The sequence below is a fragment of the Sceloporus occidentalis genome, unplaced genomic scaffold (genome assembly GCF_023333645.1).
Source record: "Sceloporus occidentalis isolate IW3139 unplaced genomic scaffold, rSceOcc1.0.p SCAF_9, whole genome shotgun sequence".
Classification (NCBI taxonomy): domain Eukaryota; kingdom Metazoa; phylum Chordata; class Lepidosauria; order Squamata; family Phrynosomatidae; genus Sceloporus; species Sceloporus occidentalis.
The window spans coordinates 40309919-40329338 of NW_028316989.1; the positions used below are offsets into that span (position 1 = coordinate 40309919).

Here is a 19420-nt window from a genome sequence, read left to right on the forward strand (position 1 = left end):
ATGGTCATGTTGGCGCACTGTGTGCATGCACCACCACTGACGATAATGGGGCAGGGCTATCTGTGGATGCTCCAATCTGTGGGTGGCTAAACCACCAATGCAGAGGGCCAACTGTACCTCGGGTGATCATGGAGGCATGGAAGATGAGATGGAAGCCTTGGGTAATGAGGAGGCTGATAGCAGGAAGAGTAAGAGATTCCAAAAGCCCCAGTTGTCCAAGTACCAGCTGAACCACAACCATACACCGATTGGGGCCAAAAGATCACTTTCGATGGGGACTCCAAGAAGCTGCCATTCTTCCTGACTCAAGTCAAAGGCTTTATGCACAAGTAGTGGCACACCTTCAGGTCGGAGGCTATTAATGTGTACTATGTGTTTACACAGCTTTGAGAGAGAGGCTGTAGGGTGGCTGGTCAGCTTGTACAACATGGGGACAATGAAGTTAGACAACTTCAATGCATTCATGATTAGCCTTTGTACACCGTTCAACAACCCTTTCCGGCCAGAGAAAGCACACTCTGACATCCAGCAGCTGTGGCAATAGGATGCAAGTTGGTAGCTGAGTATGGAGTTCCAACCCCTGGCTGGGCTGCATGCATGCACTAGCACTGGGGACAATGGGGCCTGGCCCTAATGGTGGCGCAGCAACATGCAGGGGCTGCCATTGGGGAAAACAGGACTTGACCATCCACAGTTTTTTTTATTTGCAAGGGGAGATCCCCACAGATCCCGAGGTTCCACTGTACTGGTTTTGAAGCAGTCCCTCTCACATGTCTTCACAATAATGCAAATGCATTCTTTTTCGTACTCTTCCACACTCCTCCCCAACCCCTCCTCCCTGTTCTATGCTCTACCCAGTGTGTCTTTTGGGGGAGAGTTAAATGCAATTCTAGAGGTATGCTAATACATTTTTTTAATTAAAAAGAAAAGAAAGTATTTATAAGGAGTGGGGGATAAGAGAGAGGGGAGACACTGATAACATACGACTGCTCAATCCTGGAATTGCCAAATGAAGATCTTATCACACCTGGGACGTAATGGGTCAGCCATGAGCACAAATCAAGGACAACAGACAGTGCAAGTCTAGGAGCTGCTGTATTTCCATGCGCACACAGATAAAGAGGAGGTATTATGGCAGTTATCTTTCACAGGAGGTGTGTAAATGAAGGTGTGAAGTGAGTGGCTAGTCAGTGCTATAGCTTTATTAAACACAAATAAACACACAGTACCATCTGACAAAAGAAGAAATACATATATGTTGTCCTTGCATGGAAGGACTGGTAATAATTTTTCCATAGTTTCATTTCTATGACTATAATACTTGGATTATGTCGTTCTTGTGTGCATTCATATTTTTCTGACTTATGGCGACCTTCAGGTAACCCTATCCTTGGCAAGATTTGTTCAGAAGGGATTTGCCTTTGCCTTTCTCTGAGGCAGAGAGTGTAATTTGCCCAAGGCCTGCCAGTGAGTTTCAATGGCAGAATAAGGATTTGAACCCTGATCTCTGAATCATAGCCCAACGCACAGACCACTACACCACACTGGCCCATGGTTAATGACTTGCATACTATTTACCCTAGAGGAAGTCCAACTACAAACTGGATAGCCTTGGGCAAAACATGGGTGGTTAGTTCTTGATCTTGCCTCTCAGCAGCTGTCCCATTAATGGCAGCAGATGGTAACCAGCCTATTCAGGATTTCTTAAATTAGTATATGCTCCCCTGGTACTTCTCAATAACTTCTTTATGCACACAGCCTACTCACTTACAGTTTGCTCACATCTCCCACCGGTGAATGCTGTGCACTTTAAAATCATCTGGGTATGGCTAATACATCTTTCTCAATGCCACGGAAAAGTTCAACTGCTAACGCAAAAGTGTGGAGCATGTGATCTCCTCCAAACTTTGTTGGACTGCAGCTCCCTTAACCAACACAGCCAAAGGTACAGGATGATGTAAACTGCAGTCCCACAACATCTGGAGGGCAACACACTCCCCACTCTGTGCCGGCGTCTGCATAAAGTTGCTTTTATAGATGAAGCCATGGTGGGCTGTTGAAAAGTTGGCAATGCTACCAATATTACAAATGCCACATTCGACTCACACATTTAGGGGCTGAAACATATTTTCAGTAGGCTGGTGCTTTTCTCCCAAAGTCACAACACGTCTCACTCCCCAGTAATGAAACTTTCAGCATTCTAGCTCCATCAAGAGAAGCAGTTACCATGGAAAACAGTTGTTGTATGCTCACTTGAAAAGACATTCAATAGAAGCCAATAGGGTTTGCTTCAGGTAAATGAGTCTGTGATCAGGTTGCAATTCAGACCATTTGGTACCACTCAAACTTGTTACAATTTCAGAGGCACGTTTTCCTGGATAGAGAGCCAGCACATATCACAACAGTGGATACAAAAACAAATCCAAAACAACAGTCAGACAGAACCTCTGTACACAAAATACCTTTTTCAGGCTTGGTGTGTGTGTGTGTGTGTGTGTGTGTGTGTGTGTGTGTGTGTGTGTGAAGCCACTCATCCAGATGGCAACCACTAGAAAATCTTCTATCGAATTATTCATTTTCATCACACACACACACACACACACACACCAATTTCTCATTATTCAGTGCAAGACAAACAGATGTGTGCAAGGCACAAAGGATGACTGAAAACCTTGTAAGCTACTAACTTTTAGTAGCAAAACTTGTTGAAAGTAGCGTTATGCTTTAGAGTGATCGCCAACGTTTGTATAGCGGCTGGTAATGCAATGAGGTAGCATAGGATGTGAAAGATGTGTGTGGCCCTCAGAGCCTTGCAATACAGCACAATTTTGGGAATGCCCCCGACACGCCTCTCAGGCTGCCTCTCCTAGAATCATAAAGTTGGAAGAGACCTCAAGGGCCATGCACTCCAACCCCCCCTGCCATGCAGTAACTCACAATCAAAGCATACCCGACAGATGGCCATCTGGCCTCTGTTTAAAGACCTCCAAAGAAGGAGACTCCACCACCCTCCAAGGAAGTGTGTTCCACTGTTGAACAGCTCTGGCCATCAGGATGTTCCTCCTAATGTTAAGATGGAATCTCTTTTCCTGTAGCTTGCATCCACTGCTCAGGGTCCTAGTCTCTGGAGCAGCAGAAAACAAGTTTGCTCCATCTTCAATATGACACCCATTCAAATACTTGAACAGGATTTCATATCACCTCTTCACCATCTCTCCTCCAGGCTAAACATACCCAGCTCCCGAAGTCTCTCCTCATAGGCCATGGTTTCCAGACCCTTCACCATGTTGGTCGCCCTTCTCTGGATACGCTCCAGCTTCCCAACATCCGTTTTGAAATGTGGTGCCCAGAACTGGACACAGTATTCCAGGTGAAGCCTCACCAAAGCAAAATAGAGTTGTACTAATACTTCCCTTGATCCACATGAGCAGCGGCAGCATCTTTTTCAGCCTTGAGTAAAGGATCCTGGAAGTGTCTCTGTATTATGCAATACAGCCACTCAGAGGCCAAGTTTGACCTTAGAAGTTCAACAGATTCGGGTACGGTGGCCTCTTCTCCCCTACCAGTGATGCCCAGCCTGATAGCAGGATTGTGTATTTGGAAGCAAACTGAACTGTGTTCCATATAGGCCTATTCTAGGTAAATGGACACAGAAATGTACCCTCATAGCAGAAACATATACACCTCCTCAGAAGTAAGGCCCACAATTCAGTGGACCTTACTTACAGTATACTACCATACAGATCTAGGGTCCAAAACACACTGCAGAAATAATCCAGTTTGAGACTGCCCTAGATCAACTGTAGTGTTTGTGAGACATTTAGCCTTCTCTGACAAAGAGCTCTGGTGCAACAATAAACTACAATTCCCAGGGTTCCCTAGTACTGAGAAAGGGCAGTTAAAGCAGTCTCAAACTGGATTATTTCGGCAGTGTGTTTTGGACCTCAACTGCAAGCAGAGGAGATGAAGAGGTACTGTAAGACGATGCTAATGGAAAGATGCAGCATGGTACAGTGGTTCAAATATTCCAATGGTGGCAAGGAAGTCCTGGTTCAAATCACCATGAATCTATGAAGTTTGAGCCAGTCATGAACTCTTAATCTAACCTACTATACAGGGTTGTTGTGAGATAAAATAGAAGTGGCAAAGGCCTATATATGCCCTTACTGGAGAACAGGCAAGATGCAAATGATTAAAAAAACACACACATATAATCCAGGAATTACCATCTGTATCAATCTTGCCAAACAAATGTGGTGTTTGGACTTGTTTCCTTCCTGTTTGTATCTTATTACGTTTGCATCCCTAAGGGATGGGCCTGCCTTAAGATTTTTACCTTTTCCCAATGCTTAGCAGATTTAAGCCACTTTCAAAATATCACTGCTGTATCTGGCTTGGACCACTGGAGGAAACGATCAGGATCACATAAACGGTGCAGACATCCATTCAAAAGCATTCCTATTGTGTGCCTTTGAATCATTTCCAACTGATGCTGAACCCCATCACAGGGTTTTCTTGTCAAGATTTGTTCCAAGGGAGGTTACCATTGCCTTCGTCTAGGGCTGAGAGAGAATGCCCAAGGACACCCAGTGGATTTCTATGGCTTTGGGATTTGAGGGTACATTTCAGAGGAAAGAACTGGCAAATCCTCCTTTGCGTATTCCTTGACTAAGAACAAGAACCCTATGAAATCCAGGTGGTTGCCAGAGGTCATAGAACCACAGAATCATAGCCTCATAGAGTTCGAAGAGACCACAAGGGCCATCCAGTCTAATCCCCTGCCATGCAGGAATACTCAATCAAAGCATCCCTGACAGATTGCCATCTAGCCTCTGTTTAAAAACCTCCAAAGAAGGAGGCTCCACACTCTCCAAGGGAGTTTGTCCACTGTTGAACTGCTCTAACTGTCAGGAAGCTCCTCCTAATGTTGAGGTGGAATCTCTTTTCCTGGAGCTTGTATCCATTGTTGCAAGTCCTTTTCTCTGGAGCAGCAGAAAATAAGCTTGCTCCCTCCTCAATGTGACACCCCTTCAGATATTGAAACAGAGCTATCCTATCACCTCTTAACCTTCTCTTCCCCAGGCTAAACATACCCAGCTCCCTAAGTCACTGTGCACAGAGCATGGTTTCCAGATCTTTCACCATTTTGGTTGCCCTCTTCTGGACGCGCTGCAGCCTGTCAACATCCTTCTTGAATTGTGGTGGACAGAACTCAGAAAATGGACCTGCAAGGAAACTACTGAAGCTGAATTAAATTCTAATTTAGTCCTTCTCCTGACTGTGTGGAATTGAAATGGAAAACCTGGGGAGATAGAATGGAACGAAATGGCTGAATCCTAGAGTTGGAAGAGACCCCAAGGGCCATCCAGTCCAACCCCATTCTGCCATGCAGGAACTCTCAGTCAAACCACCCCCTCCAGGCTGAACATACCCAGCTCCCTAAGTCTCTCCTCATAAAGCATGGACTCCAGACCCTACAATATTTTGGTCGCCCTTTTCTGGACACGCTCCAGATTGACAGGTGACCTGAAGACACATACACACAACACACAAAGTCCCAGTCCAACACTCAGACCACTACAGCACCCTGGCTCTCTTCTCAAAAGCAAAAGGCAAAAGATTTATATGATCGGAAGAGAGACCAGAGCATATGCTAATATAATAATTTTTGTATATGTTAAGTTGGCATTTAGATCTATATGTTAAGTTGGTCTGTGTATTTGTGGTTCCTATGTTTTCGATGTCATGTTTGTAAAAGATTGTTCGGGTGAATGAATGCATGTTTATGGGGTTTTTAAAAATGTTTCTTACAATAAATAAAAACCGTAACCCAAGAGTATACCCCAGTCCTCCCTCTTACCTCCAGCCCAAGGAGGGCACCACTTTTCTTCCTTGCTTTCCATAATCCTCCATCTTAAAGCCCACTGACTTTAAGGTAGACCCTTCTAAAGGCAGGATGCATCCAACTTTTGTAAATCAAAATCATCTGATCTGTGGAGTGAGGCTTAATTCCTCTACAAACACCTCTAAGCTGCCTCAACTCAATTTGGGGAGATTTCATTCAAGAAAAGGTGCTTCAAGTCCCAAACTGCAGAAATGATCCAGTAGGAGACTGCTTTAGCTGCCCTGGCTCAGTGCTAGGGAATCCTGGGAATGGCAATTTATTTTGGCCCCAGAGCTCTCTGACAGAGAAGGCTCAATGTCTCACAAAAAAACTGTCCTCAGAATCCCTTAGAGCAGTTAAAAGGCGGCATCCACACTGGAGAAATAACCCAGTTTGGCACTGCTTTAACTGCCCTGGCTCAAGGCTATGGAGTTCTGGGAGTTGGAGTATGCTGTGGGGCCAAGAGCAGAGCTAAATCTCTCCTAAAACTATCCTTCCCAGAATTCCACAGCACTGAGCCAAGGCAGTTAAAGCGGTGCCTTGGGCAGAGAGCACTAAATCTCTCATAAAACGAGGCTTCCCAGAATTCCACAGCATGGTGCCAGAGCAGGTAAAGTGGTGCCATGGGCAGAGAGCACTAAATGATTCATAAAGCTATACTTCCCAGAACTCCACAGCATGGATCCAAGGCAGTTAAAGCGGTGCCTTAAGGCAGAGAACACTAAACGACTTGTAAAGCTATATATTTCCCAGAATTCCCTAGCACGGCGGTGCTTTGGGCAGAGGGCACTAAATGTCTCGCAAAACTACACTTCCCAGAACTCCATAGCACGGAGCAGTGAAAGGTGCCTTGGGCAGAGAGAGTAACTAAGCCTCTCCTGAAACGACCCTTCCCAGGATTCCACAGCCTGGAGCGTCGTCTGCGGCAGTTAAAAGCGGGATGAAGCCGGATCATTCCCGGCGTAGTGTGAACGCCCCAGGCGGAATGAGCCCCGAAGTTGGCCAGGGTACTCACCCCATCTCTCGCCCCTTCTCTCCGGCCCCGAAGCCCCCCTGGAGCCCCGGCGGAGAGAGAGCGCTGGACGGAGGGGTCTCTCCTCCTCCTCCTCCTCCTCCTCCTCCGTCCAGGAAGGGAGGCCGGGGGCCCACTTCGCACATCGGGGAGCCCCTCTGCTCTGCTCTGCTCTTGCTCCGCTCTGCGGTGCTCTGCCTGGACCACGCACTGCTCCTCTGCCTCTCTCTGGCTTGCCTTTTACATAAGCCCAGAGCAGCAAGAAGAGCAGCAGGAAGGCTGCCTGGATCGCTCGCTCTCCAGAAGCAGAGGGACCACCACCGGCGGCAGCGGCAGCGGCAGCAGCAGCAGCATCCCAAGGAGGGCCACCTGCTCTGCTCTGCCTTCCTCCTCCTCTGCCTGGCTGCTTCCCTCCCACTCGCAGGGCGGGGATTGAGAACTAGGAGGAGGAGGAGGAGGAGGACATCCTCAACACACTGCAGAAATAACCCGCTCCCATGCCGCTCTCACTGCCAGGCAGAGAACACTAAAAATGGCTACGAAAGCTACACTTCCCAGCATTCCATACCATGGAGCACTTCCCACACTTCCATGGCCCGGAGCCAGGGCAGTGAAAGCCGTGCCTTGGGCAGAGAGAACACTAAATCTTTCATAAAGCCATACTTCCCAGAGTTCCATAGCATTGAGACATGGCACTTTAAGCGGTGCCTTGGGCAGAGAACACTAAAGGACTCATAAAGCTATACTTCCCAGAATTCCATCGCATGGAGCCATTCATAGCAATTAAGGCAGTGCCTTACCCAGAGAACACTATAGGCTTGCAAAGCTATACTTCCCATAATTCCATAGCATAGAGCCAGGGCACTTTAAGCGGTGCCTTGGGCAGAGAACACTAAATGACTCATAAAATTATACTTCCCAGAATTCCATAACACGGAGTACTTCCCACAATTCCATCGCATGGAGCCAGGGCAGTTAAAGTGGTGCTTTGACCTGAGAACACTACATCTTTCAGAAAGCAACATTTCCCAGAGTCCCATAGTATGAAGCCAGGGCAGTCAAAGCAGTGCCTTAGGCAGACAATACTAAATGACTGGTAAAGCTATGCTTCCCAGAATTCCATCGCATGGAGCCAAGGCACTTAAAACAATGCCTTGGGCAGAGAACAATAAATCTCTCGTAGAATTACACTTCCCAGAATTCCATAGTATGGAGGCAGGGCAGTTAAAATGATGCCTTGGGCAGAGAACAACTAAATCTCTCATAGAATTACGCTTCCCAGAATTCCCTATTGGGATATTGGAGATACTGACTCTTTAAACCCCCTATTTTCCCAGATTTTCCCCCATGTGTATGGTATGGCCCTTCATGTTTTGAATTCCTGCCCTCTCCTTGCCTCCTGAACAGGGATGTAGCCAAGGGGGGGGGGTTCCTTGGGGTCCGGACCCCCCCTTCCATTAGAAAAATGAATGGTGTGTGCTGCCGCGCTGCTGTGCCCAAGCCCCATTATAATGGTGGCACTTAGTCTTGACCCCCCCCCCTTCCTAAAATCCTGGCTACGTCCCTGTCCTGAAGCATGGTTTATCTACATAAATGCACTTGATGTCAGTGTATATCAACCAATGGACTTATTTATTTATAACCCTAGCATGGGATTCAAGGCAGCATATGGCCTTTCAAAAGCACAGTACCGTTTTTCAAAAACTCTTAGCACAAAATGACAAGAAAAGAGATTCCACCTAAAGATGAGGGAGTTTATCACACGGGAGGAATTTCTTCCTAGGAGTTTATCAGACCAGGGAAATTGGAAGTATAATCCAATGGCAATCTGAACGCAATCATGAGGTTTCATGTTATTGCGTGATAGACTACCACACGCAATTTCGGGCAATGGGAAGTCAGTCTGAACGCAATCATGGGGTTTCATGTTATTGCGTGATAGACTACCACACGCAATTTCGGGCAATGGGAAGTCAGTCTGAACGCAATCATGGGGTTTCATGTTATTGCGTGATAGACTACCACACGCAATTTCGGGCAATGGGAAGTCAGTCTGAACGCAATCATGGGGTTTCATGTTATTGCGTGATAGACTACCACACGCAATTTCGGGCAATGGGAAGTCAGTCTGAACGCAATCATGGGGTTTCATGTTATTGCGTAAGAGGTGATGACACAGAATTTTGGGCAATGGCAAGCTATTTTCAGGCAATGGGAAGTCAGTCCGAACGCAATTCGAATTCACGCAAATTAGCTGAACTAGCAAATTCATATGAATGCGTTCTGGCCCCACTTTCTTTTCATTCGAAATTAAGAGAAATTCCTCACGTGTGATAAATTCCTTAATTTTGAATGAAAAGAAAGTGGGGCCAGAACACATTCACATGAATTCGCTAGTTCAGCGAATTTACGTGAATTCGAATTGCGTTCGAACTGACTACCCATTGCCCCAAAATAACTTGCCATTGCCCGAAATTGCGTGTGATCACCTCTCACGCAATAATGTGAAACCCTATGATTGCGTTCGGACTGACTTCCCATTGCCCAAAATTGCGTGTGGTAGTGTATCACGCAATAACGTTAAACCCCATCATTGCATTCAGATTGCCATTGGATTATACTTCCAGTTTCCCTTGTCTGATAAACTCCTAGGAAGAAATTCTTCAAGAGCTGTTCAAGAGTGGAACCTTGGAGTGCCTCCATCTTTCCCATGCACAGCATGTGTTCTGCCCTTGAGTTTTTGTATTGATTACCCCACTTTTAAGGAGTTTAATCTATCTTTTATTTTAATGGCGCACCCACGCTACACGAATCTGCCCACTGCGCAGAATAAGGGTGAAATTCCACCTAGGTAGCAATATCGCAGACCACTCAAGAGGAGCTCTGGCAGTTTAACGTCACCGGAGCCCTGAGATGGAATTACATCTGTCCTGTTATGCTTCATGCTAAGACGCTTCAAGCATTACTGTAACACTGAGACAGGCTTTCTGAAATACCTAGTGCACATTTTGAAAAGCCTTCCAAGATAAGCAGCTGCGCCATTCTGTCATTTGAGACTAATGTGGTCCACGAGATGATTATTTTTTTGAGAACAAGAGCTTGTTAGACCATCACAGTCTAATGTATTTCCATAGATCTGAAATTATATTTTAAACACTTGCCACTCAGCCATTAAGCCTGCTTGAAGGAGATTTAAAGGCCATGTTTCTCAAACCATATGTGTCTGTAGCAGTTGTGTAGGAGTCAGCAAGGCACTATCAGTTCAGCAGTTTTGCAAGGGCTTAGATCATAGAATCATAGAGCTGGAAGAGACCGCAAGGGCCATCCAGTCCAACCCCTTGCCATGCAGGAAATCTAAATCAAAGCATCCTCGACAGATGGCCATCCAGCCTCTGTTTAAAGACCTCCAATGAAGGAGACCCCATAAAAGCCCATTACTGGACTTGCAACACAATCCTATGCAGGGATGGGAGGTGTGCAACCCTCCAGAGGCTGTTAATACAGGCAGGTTAGAACCTTGGCACTAGCCAGTAGGAGCAAAAACAGGAAAAGGTGGCAGCTGCTTCCAGGAGTGAGTATATAAAAGGGAGGAGCAGGTTTGGAAGGGGTTGATATTTAGTGTACCCTGAAGGGTGAAGAGCCATTGAGGCTAGGTTAGGTTGCTGTGAGGGCAGTGAGAAAGGGTTTTAGGTACCTTTGGCCTGTTACAGACTGCCAAAATAAAGCTGCTTCGGGTCTCTTTGGAGGTATGCTGTTTAAATGATGCATGCATCCTAAGAATCCTGAAGCTGCACCAAAGCTGCACTCCAATGCTTAGGAATGGAGTGTGGCTTTGGCGCGACCTCTGGACTCTTAGGACCCATGCATCATTTAAATAGCATACCTCCAAAGAGACCTGAAGCAGCTTTATTTTCGCGGTCTGTAACAGGCCAAAGATTGTCCCCTATATTGTTGTCGTGCCCTGCAGGAGACATAGTGTTCGGTGACTGGTGGAGTCACAGGTAACCAGAAGGGTTATACGATACAAAAGTTTAATAAAGGTTCTGTGAGAACTTAGCCTTTAAGAGAACATATACAGAGAATGCCAGCCACAAATGCTGGTGAAATGTCAGGAATAAACTCTTCTAGAACATGGCCACATAGCCCGAAAAACCCTCAAAAGACGAAGGATGCCGGCCATGAAAGTGTTCGGCTTCACAGCGGAGGTAAATCCTCTATTCTTGTCATCCCACATCATGTTATATAGAGCAAACCTCCAAGTCATACCTTCTGGGTTAGTGGTTCTCAACCGTCCTGCCTTTTAATACAGTTAGAGGAGCAGTGTCTCAGTTCCTAAGGCCATTGGAAATATGTGTTTTCCAATAGTCTTAGGCGACTCCTATGAAAGGGTTGTTTGACTCCCCAAAGATGTCACGACCCACAGGTTGAGAACTACTGTTCTAGATGAAACATACATCACAAGTGCATCAAACACATGTTACAAAATGGGATTCCCCCAGCACAATATCATGGCAGGATTATCCCAATCCTGACAGGTATAATGGTTTGAGTGTTGGGCTAGGACGCCATGGAGCCAGGGTTTAAATTCTCAGTTGGCCACGGAAACCCACTGGGTGGCTGTGGGCAAGCCACACTCTCTCAGCCTCTAAGGAAAGCAATGGCAGACCCACTCTGAACAAACCTTGGCAAGATGTCCACAGGATAGGTTCCCCTTCCATCATAAGGTGGAAATGAATTGAACCCACAGATCAACAAAATAGGCACACAACAACAAAATCACTTGGGTTTGGGTTTTCTGTAAACCTATCTATTTTTAAAACAACCCCACAATGTGTCTTAATGAGTCATTACTGGCCAATGCTCACTAACTGCTGGTTGTCAAATTAAAGTGCTCTACCAATGATGGTGATGTTGTAGTGGCCAGATTTTTAACAGAAGGACAAGAAGAGCCAATTCCAATTAGTGTCATGAAATGCAAGATGCCCCTTAAAACCTCGTTACAAGTAATAGTTTTGAATTATGGCTTAATTTGACTTAGTTAGTTATTTGTGAGTCCTGTGGGTGGTGGACAAAAACAAACTATGCAAAAACTCTTAGAGAGAGCTCATAGTGAAAACAAGATAAAGGCAGAAGCAAAGGGTGAAAACATTACAGTGTAAAACCAGCGATGGCCTACAAGAAAAAGAGTGCCATGGTCTAAAAGCTGCTTTAAAATGTTTAGTTTAAATATAGTTCTTCAGCCTAGTCTTCCTCTTATGACTGTTTGCTTAGCTGCCAACTTCCAATGGTCACCTATCACATTAGCTTTGATGGGTTTTGCATGGCTGAAAGGGGTACGAATCCTAGACCAAGAGTGAGGAGAAGATGGAATGGAATATACTGGTAGATCTCAGGGTGCTTTGCATTAGGTCAACACGAACCTTTTTGGAAAATGGTCCTAAATTAAGTTGCTGAAAACAAAAGACCTGAGCTTTTGCCAACCTTGATGATTCTGAATGGGTATCTTGCATCAGGAAAGTTATGGATAATGCCCTTGGAGAGGATGGTTTTTCAGACCCATAGATCTATGAATGAAGTATAACGGGTAGATAGCCTGGACAACAAATGGTAGGACAACAAGGCAAAGTATATAAAGGAAAGGCAATGCTGTGCAGTTTTGGAGAAAACCAGCATCATGTTCAGCCTAATTAAACCACAAAATCATTTTATTCTGCAACATATTTTTCTCACATATCAATTTGCATGTAGTTTGGGTGTTTTGAAATCTCAGTCTCTTGTCACCATCTGTAATTCAAATCCCCACGGCTTAAAGAAATTGCAGACATCTGTTTAAAATATTCATCTCTTCTGTGGCATGAGAGATTCATAATCCAAGCTCCTCTAATAAAAGTGGGGCTATGTTTCAAAGGAGCCAGAGACAGATTGCAGTTTTAAATCCTGCCTTTTTCAACTCCAGAGGACATGTTCTTCCATATACAGTACTTGGGCAAACTGTACAGTAAAATAATGTTCTGCTTGGAAAATCACTGTGTTGTGTCAAATGAAGATATAACACTAAGTCCTTACACAATTTGACAGTTTGCTCGATGGCTCCTGATGGCTGGTAGATGATGGGTGCACACCTTTTTCTTTTGTGGGGTTTAAGGCCAATGATGCCCATTTCTTTTCCAAAAACCTTATCACCAATTCCCATTCTTCATAAAATTTATCTGACGAATTATTTTTCAAAGACTATTGAGTTAGCTTATCCATTTCTCTTGCTTCACATAGCTTAAATAACCCTTCTTCCTTGCTTGGGATATCTTTTGCTTTCCATATCAGCCGTGATTCTAGCCATTGTAGTCAGTTCATTATTTTCCCAAACTTTTCCTCAAATTCGTCTTCAAAAACTCCCCAAAGATAACATTCTAGTATAATTTGTAGCTTAATATCCAGGATGGTACTTATTATACCCTTAACTCTCTTCCAGTATTTATTTGCCAACTGATGTGTCTACCAACTGTGGAATGTCCTAGAATGTCTTCACACCTCCAGCATTTTGGAGATTATCAGATGGGGGGGGGGGGGGGGGAAGCCGGGAGTAAAAGGCATACTCCCAGCAAAATCGCACAATTGCATTGAAGATTTTCAGACACATCATGATCATCCAAGATTTACCTGGTGAAGACCCAGAAATGCTCCAGCAACAAACCATTCCTGGGGAAGTTCCAGGAATGGTTTGTTTGTGGAGCATTCCTGGATCTTCACAGGTTAACTCCTAGATAAGCGCAATGTCATCTGAAAATCTTCAGCACAATCACACAACTTTGCCAGGAGTATGCCTTTTCCTTCCCTGATTTCCCCTCATCTGATAACCTCCTTATTATCTGTCTTTTAGAGATGTTATCTGGAGTTAAGTACCAACAGAAAACATTCTGTAACAATTCTCCCTTCACAACAAGATTGTGAACCAGTGGTTGATAAGACCTTTCTTTGCTTGTTACATGAGTAACATCCCACCTTTCCTCCAACAAGCTTAGAGTGGTCCACATGGTGATTCTTCCCACTTTATCCTCACAACAAGCAATCACTATGGCATTGGCAAGCTTCTCCTGCCACCAGATCTCTCATCTGGGTTCTCACGGGAAAGCCGGTAATCTCACTTTCTTATCTCCTGGCATGCCACTTTGGGGTAAATAGTTAATAGTAGGCCTAGCAACAATGTTCTTCTAAGTGCAAAATAACATTCTCCTGCTCAAATTCAGGCTGCACCATAAGATTTTGTGCAGGTATCTTGGACAAATCGCACTACTCTCAAGGGCTCTGTTCACTGCAGAAACTCATGAAAGTTATCTGGCAGACACAGCCAGACAGGAATTGGGAATAGCTTGGTAATATATTAGGAACAGACAGGTAGTGACTGTGCTACCCCCAGGTGCCTCGTTCTCCCTAATGGCAGCTGGACATTTAAAGAAGTCTTTGGAACAGGAACTTTAAATATGAGACCTTAACATATTAGAAAGCTGGGCAAAAAGTAACAAAATGAATTTCAGCAGGGAGAAATGTAAGGTACTACACTTGGGATGAAAAAATGAAATGCACAGATATAGGATGGGGGACACCTGGCTTGACAACAATACAGGTGAAAGGGATCTAGGAGTCCTAGTAGACCACAAGTTGAACATGAGTCCACAGTGTGATGCGGCAGCTAAAAAGGCCAACATGATTCTAAGCTGCATCAATTGAAATACAGCAACTAGATCAAGGGAAGTAATAGTGCCACTCTATTCTGTTTTGGTCAGATCTCACCTGGAATACTGTCTCCAGTTCTGCGCACCACAATTCAAAAAGGATATTGAGAAACTGGAGCATGTCCAGAGGAGGGTGACCAAAATGTTGAAGGGTCTGGAAATCATGCCTTATGAGGAGCAATTTAACAAGCTGGGTATGTTTAGCATGGAGAAGAGAAGGTTAAGAGGTGATATGATAGCCCTGTTTAAATATTTGAAAGGGTGACATATTGAGGATGGAGCAAACAGGTTTTCTGCTGCTCCAGAAAAGAGGAGCTGGAGCAATGGATTCAAACCAGAGGAAAAGAGATCCACCTGAACATTAGAAGGAACTTCCTGTCAGTAAGGGCTGTTCGACAGATGAACACACTCCCTAGGAAAGTAGTAAAGTCTCCTTCTTTTGAGGTCTTTAAACAGAGGCTGGATGGCCATCTGTGGGGTGCTTTGATTGTGTTTTCCTGCATGGCAAAATGGGTTGGACTGGATGGCCCTTGGGGGGTCTCTTCCATCTCTATGATTCTATGAGAAGTCCTTGTCACGGTAGTGCAATCCTGGTAATTGTTCAAACCTGATGCCAGGCTTTCTCTTTATCTTCAATGTCTAACTAGTTGTCATTGTGTAACTTCCAAGTTGTTTTTGACTTGGTGACCCTGGGGACCTTATAAAATATATGACTGTATCATAGGGGCTTTCTTGGCAAGATCTGTTCGGAGGGAAGGTTGCCATTGCCTTTCTCAGAGGCTCAGAGACATGCACAAGGACACCCAATGGGTTACAATGACTGAACACGGATTTGAAACCTGGTCTCTATACCATGCTGGCTGTTATTTAACCAACGAGTGTGCATATTTATATAGGTCATTTTTAAAAGTTTTGGTTTTGTTGTTATATGAGGATCTCCCTTTTTCAAAAGAGTTTATGTGGCAGAAGGTATTTAAATTATGACATGTATGACTTAATTTTTTCCTGACTGCTTTAAACAAGTCCAGGGACTTTCCTTCTCATTTTGCTGAATGGAGCCCTGGCCCACCTTGAACTCTGATTTTAGCAAAATCTGATATAGGAAAATAGTATTAGACTTGGTGGTCTGTGCCATCTCTACAAGTATTTTTGTCTGACTATGAAAATGTTTGATTTTCAAATTATCTGTTCGCATGTTTGAAGCTCTGGAGTGTGTAAATGCTTGCCTTTGCGATTGTAGAGTTGATGTAAAGCAACTGGAGGTGCTTTGAAGTTTTTAATAAATTAATCTAGTCCACATACTACATGTTATAGTCCTTGTTTTTAGACTTAAGTACCATGAGGTAGCCCTTTGCTATGCATATTCTTATCTGTCGTTTTCCATGACTGTGGCTTGTATGCTCCTGATAGTGTGCACTTCTCTTAACAGTGACCTTTAAATGTTAAGTGCCTTTATTAAAAAAACAAAAAAACCTACTTTCCACATTGAACCGGAAAAATAACAATAAAACTTCTTTTCCTAGGTATTTCTTGATATTGGATGGGGGGGCATGAGTATTCGTATTTTTCTGCAGAAGAGAGCCTTGCTAGACTGCCAGGTTAAATTTTGTGCGCACAGTATAATATGAGTTGATTAAATTCCAAACCAAGAACCACAAACATTAATGGAGATACTCTGTGAACTATATTCCGAGTCTTCCTAGTCTCATTTTTATTCAATTACAGTACAGTGGTCCATCCACATTCACTGGAGTTAGGGCTGAAGGACCCCAGTGAATGTGGAAAAACCACACATTAAAAAACACTATTATTTTTACCTAAGAGAACACCTCTCTAGGAATCTCCAAGTCTTCCAGTGCAATTCTAGGGTCAACATCTGCCAGACATTGATCATAAAATCATGCCGGAGGACCTACAAATGCCTGGAGAAGTGCTTTTCCCCCCAGAACTTCTATGTTCTCCAGCACAACTCTATGGTCAACTTCCAGCATAGTTGCGCTGGAAGACCTAGAGATTCCTAGAGAGAACATATTAATCAAAACTGCAAATAATCAAATTTGCAAAAGTCAAAGCTGCAAATATGGAGGGCCAACTGTACATACATTTATACAGTGCACCCGCATCATACGGGGAAAAGGGCAGTGCATCCCATAAGGGGTAATGGCGCGTGCACGTGCGCCACTGCACCACCACACCACCACGTGCACAAGCCCCATTCATTTAAACGGGCTCAAGCATATGCAGAATTCTTTTACATGGGGGGGATGTTTCCGGAACGGATCCCCGCGTAAAGGAAGAGAGGACTGTATCAACCATTCCTGAACTGTAGGGTTATGGCACACTATAACGGGAATGGATGGATAGGTGAGTTATAGCTGAGTATCCACATTACACAATCTCGTGCCACTTTAACTGTCATAGCTCCATCCATGGAATCCTGAGTTTGTAGTTTGATGAGTGATTTAGGATTCTCTGCTGTCAGAGCATTTCGGTGCATTTCCCCAGCAGTAGTTCTCTAGGGAAGAATTCTAAGACCCTCATCAAACTAGAAATCCCACAGTTCCTTAGGGTAGATACATAGCAGTTAAAGTAGTATCAAATCATTCCAATTGTACTATGCGGATAACTCTGCAAGAAATAAATTATTCCAGGCTTCTGTAATCCCAACATACTCATTTAGAGAGATGTTTGGAACCATGTTAGTGTATTGAAGCGTCAACAGTATTAGAGCACCTAAAGAATAACAAGTTTTATTTATTAAAAGTGAATAGTTGTTTTGCACAACATCATATTTCAGGCAGCAACAACAACATTACATTTGGACATTCATATAATTACTTATTGCTTCAACATAAAGTTGCATAGTCGGTTGTAGTATACAAAAACTGATGCCAAATAAAACTTGTTAGTCTTGTGACATAAGATTCTTTGTTGCGTCTAGAGAGGGAGATTACTCATCCTTTCCTACATGATGATCTCCTCTGGCCTTACCTCCTTACAATCAGCCTGTCTTTGATTAAGGCAATTTTGTGTTGTCTCTATAAGCTTTGACTGAATAATTCAAACATTCCCACTGCAAAGATGCAACGACAAATTACTCTCAGTCCCTTGAGAAATTATCCATTGCATCTCTGAATTACTAAACTGAGGCTCACTTTGGCTTTTTCAGATTCTAAGAAAGAATAAACAAGCTTAGGAGAAACTGCAGCAGTTTGCTTTTGGATAGGCCTACTGGGAAGGAAACTATTCCATCCTCTCTTCTCCTCTCCCTGCTGAATTAAATGAGTACAAACTATTTGTATACACTGAACTCAGTTTGCACCAACTGAAGTAAGCTAAGGACAAAGTGGGAAAGTGGGAAGAGGAAAGAAAAATGAAGACATTTTAGAACCAGCTGGAAAAGGACTAATCAGAACTGTCCCAGACAAATTGGAACAGTTTTGGGGAGGGCATGACACGAAATACAAATATAGGTAAAAGTGAATGTGTGTATGCAGTGCAATTCCATCTGTGCATTAGGGTTGTTAGGTAGGTTGCCATTACATTCTTCTGCACTAAGGAGTTTATCACACAGGGGACAATTGGAAGTATAAACGGTGGTTAAGCTGCTATTATCGCGTAATTGCACTAATGGCTTTCACACAACATCGGGTTCAAAGTGATATTATCCTGTGATTAACCCATTATTATCATGCAATTGTGCTAATGGTTTTCACACGACGTCGAGGTGAAACATGATTAAAGTGCCATTAACCCGTCAATAACCAGGCAAGAAACAGCAGCAAATTGTTCACAGGATTTTCCCGTGAATGACTTTTAGCTGTTTATTGCCTGGTTATTCCCTGGTTATTCACAAGATAATAGTTCTTGTCTTAATCTCATTTTAATTGTGTTTTAATGTCAACTGCGCGATTTTCTTGGGTTAACCACTGTTTAAAATCCCAATTCCCCCCCGTTTGATAAAGTCCTAAGAGAAAACAGAGCTATAGTCCCCTAGTTAGCAAAAGGAAGGGCACAATGGGGTCCTATGCTCACTCAGGGACTATTCCTATCTCCATCTAAAAAGACACCAAGAACTGTTCTGGAAGCATTTTTCCCTTGATTTTTTAAAAAATGTCTGTTCTTCAGTATAAAAGCAATTTATCTTTTAACGCAGGCAGTTAACATTTAAAGGTCACCGTTAAGAAAAGTGCTCTTATAGCAGGCATTGTATTGAAAATTCAGTCTATCAGGACAACCGGGACAACTGGGACTTATGTTCTTTGTGCTACTTTCAAAGCCATTCTAATGCACACACACCATGCGCCCCAAACATGATGTTGATTTTAAAAGTCTGTTGATTCCGGCAGGAGCTCTGAACTACTTGGAAGTAATTCGGATTCACTTGCTACATAAAATTCCTCCTCTAAAAGCTTTTCCTGATAACAGAATTAATTCCTTATTTGGAGCCAAGACTCATTGGCTGAGCCCCAAAATACTGTTCCTTATTCATTATTATGTGACTTTCACCTCTACAGGAATACTGTAAAGCAGCTTATAATATTTTAAAGCCAACACACTGAAACCATGTGCCTGCAGATGGATAAAACATCTCAGGAAAGATCAGGTTTTGTTCTAGTACAAACCAGTCTTATTTCTTATATCCAGATGATGTTCTGATTCTTCTGATATAGAGTATTTCCAATGAAATCCTGGTGCTACCAAAAACTTTGTATTCCCACTCTGCCTGTGGTTTAGTTTTAATCCAGTATCATCCAAAATGAAATGGATCAATAACTTGGCTATGTTTTTCTA

The 19420-nt window shown here is 43.7% G+C and overlaps 1 protein-coding gene across 2 annotated transcripts in view; it reads right to left on the minus strand.

The window, feature by feature from the left end:
• The window catches only part of HOMER2 (homer scaffold protein 2), an 80752-nt gene extending 73544 nt beyond the window's left edge, over positions 1-7208 (minus strand). For both annotated transcript variants that reach the window (XM_089539019.1, XM_089539018.1), the window contains exon 1: positions 6900-7208. In XM_089539019.1, the coding sequence (XP_089395145.1) occupies positions 6900-7042 (143 nt within the window). In that variant the 5' untranslated portion in view covers positions 7043-7208. The remainder of the gene's footprint in view (positions 1-6899) is intronic.
• Positions 7209-19420: the final 12212 nt, after the last annotated feature.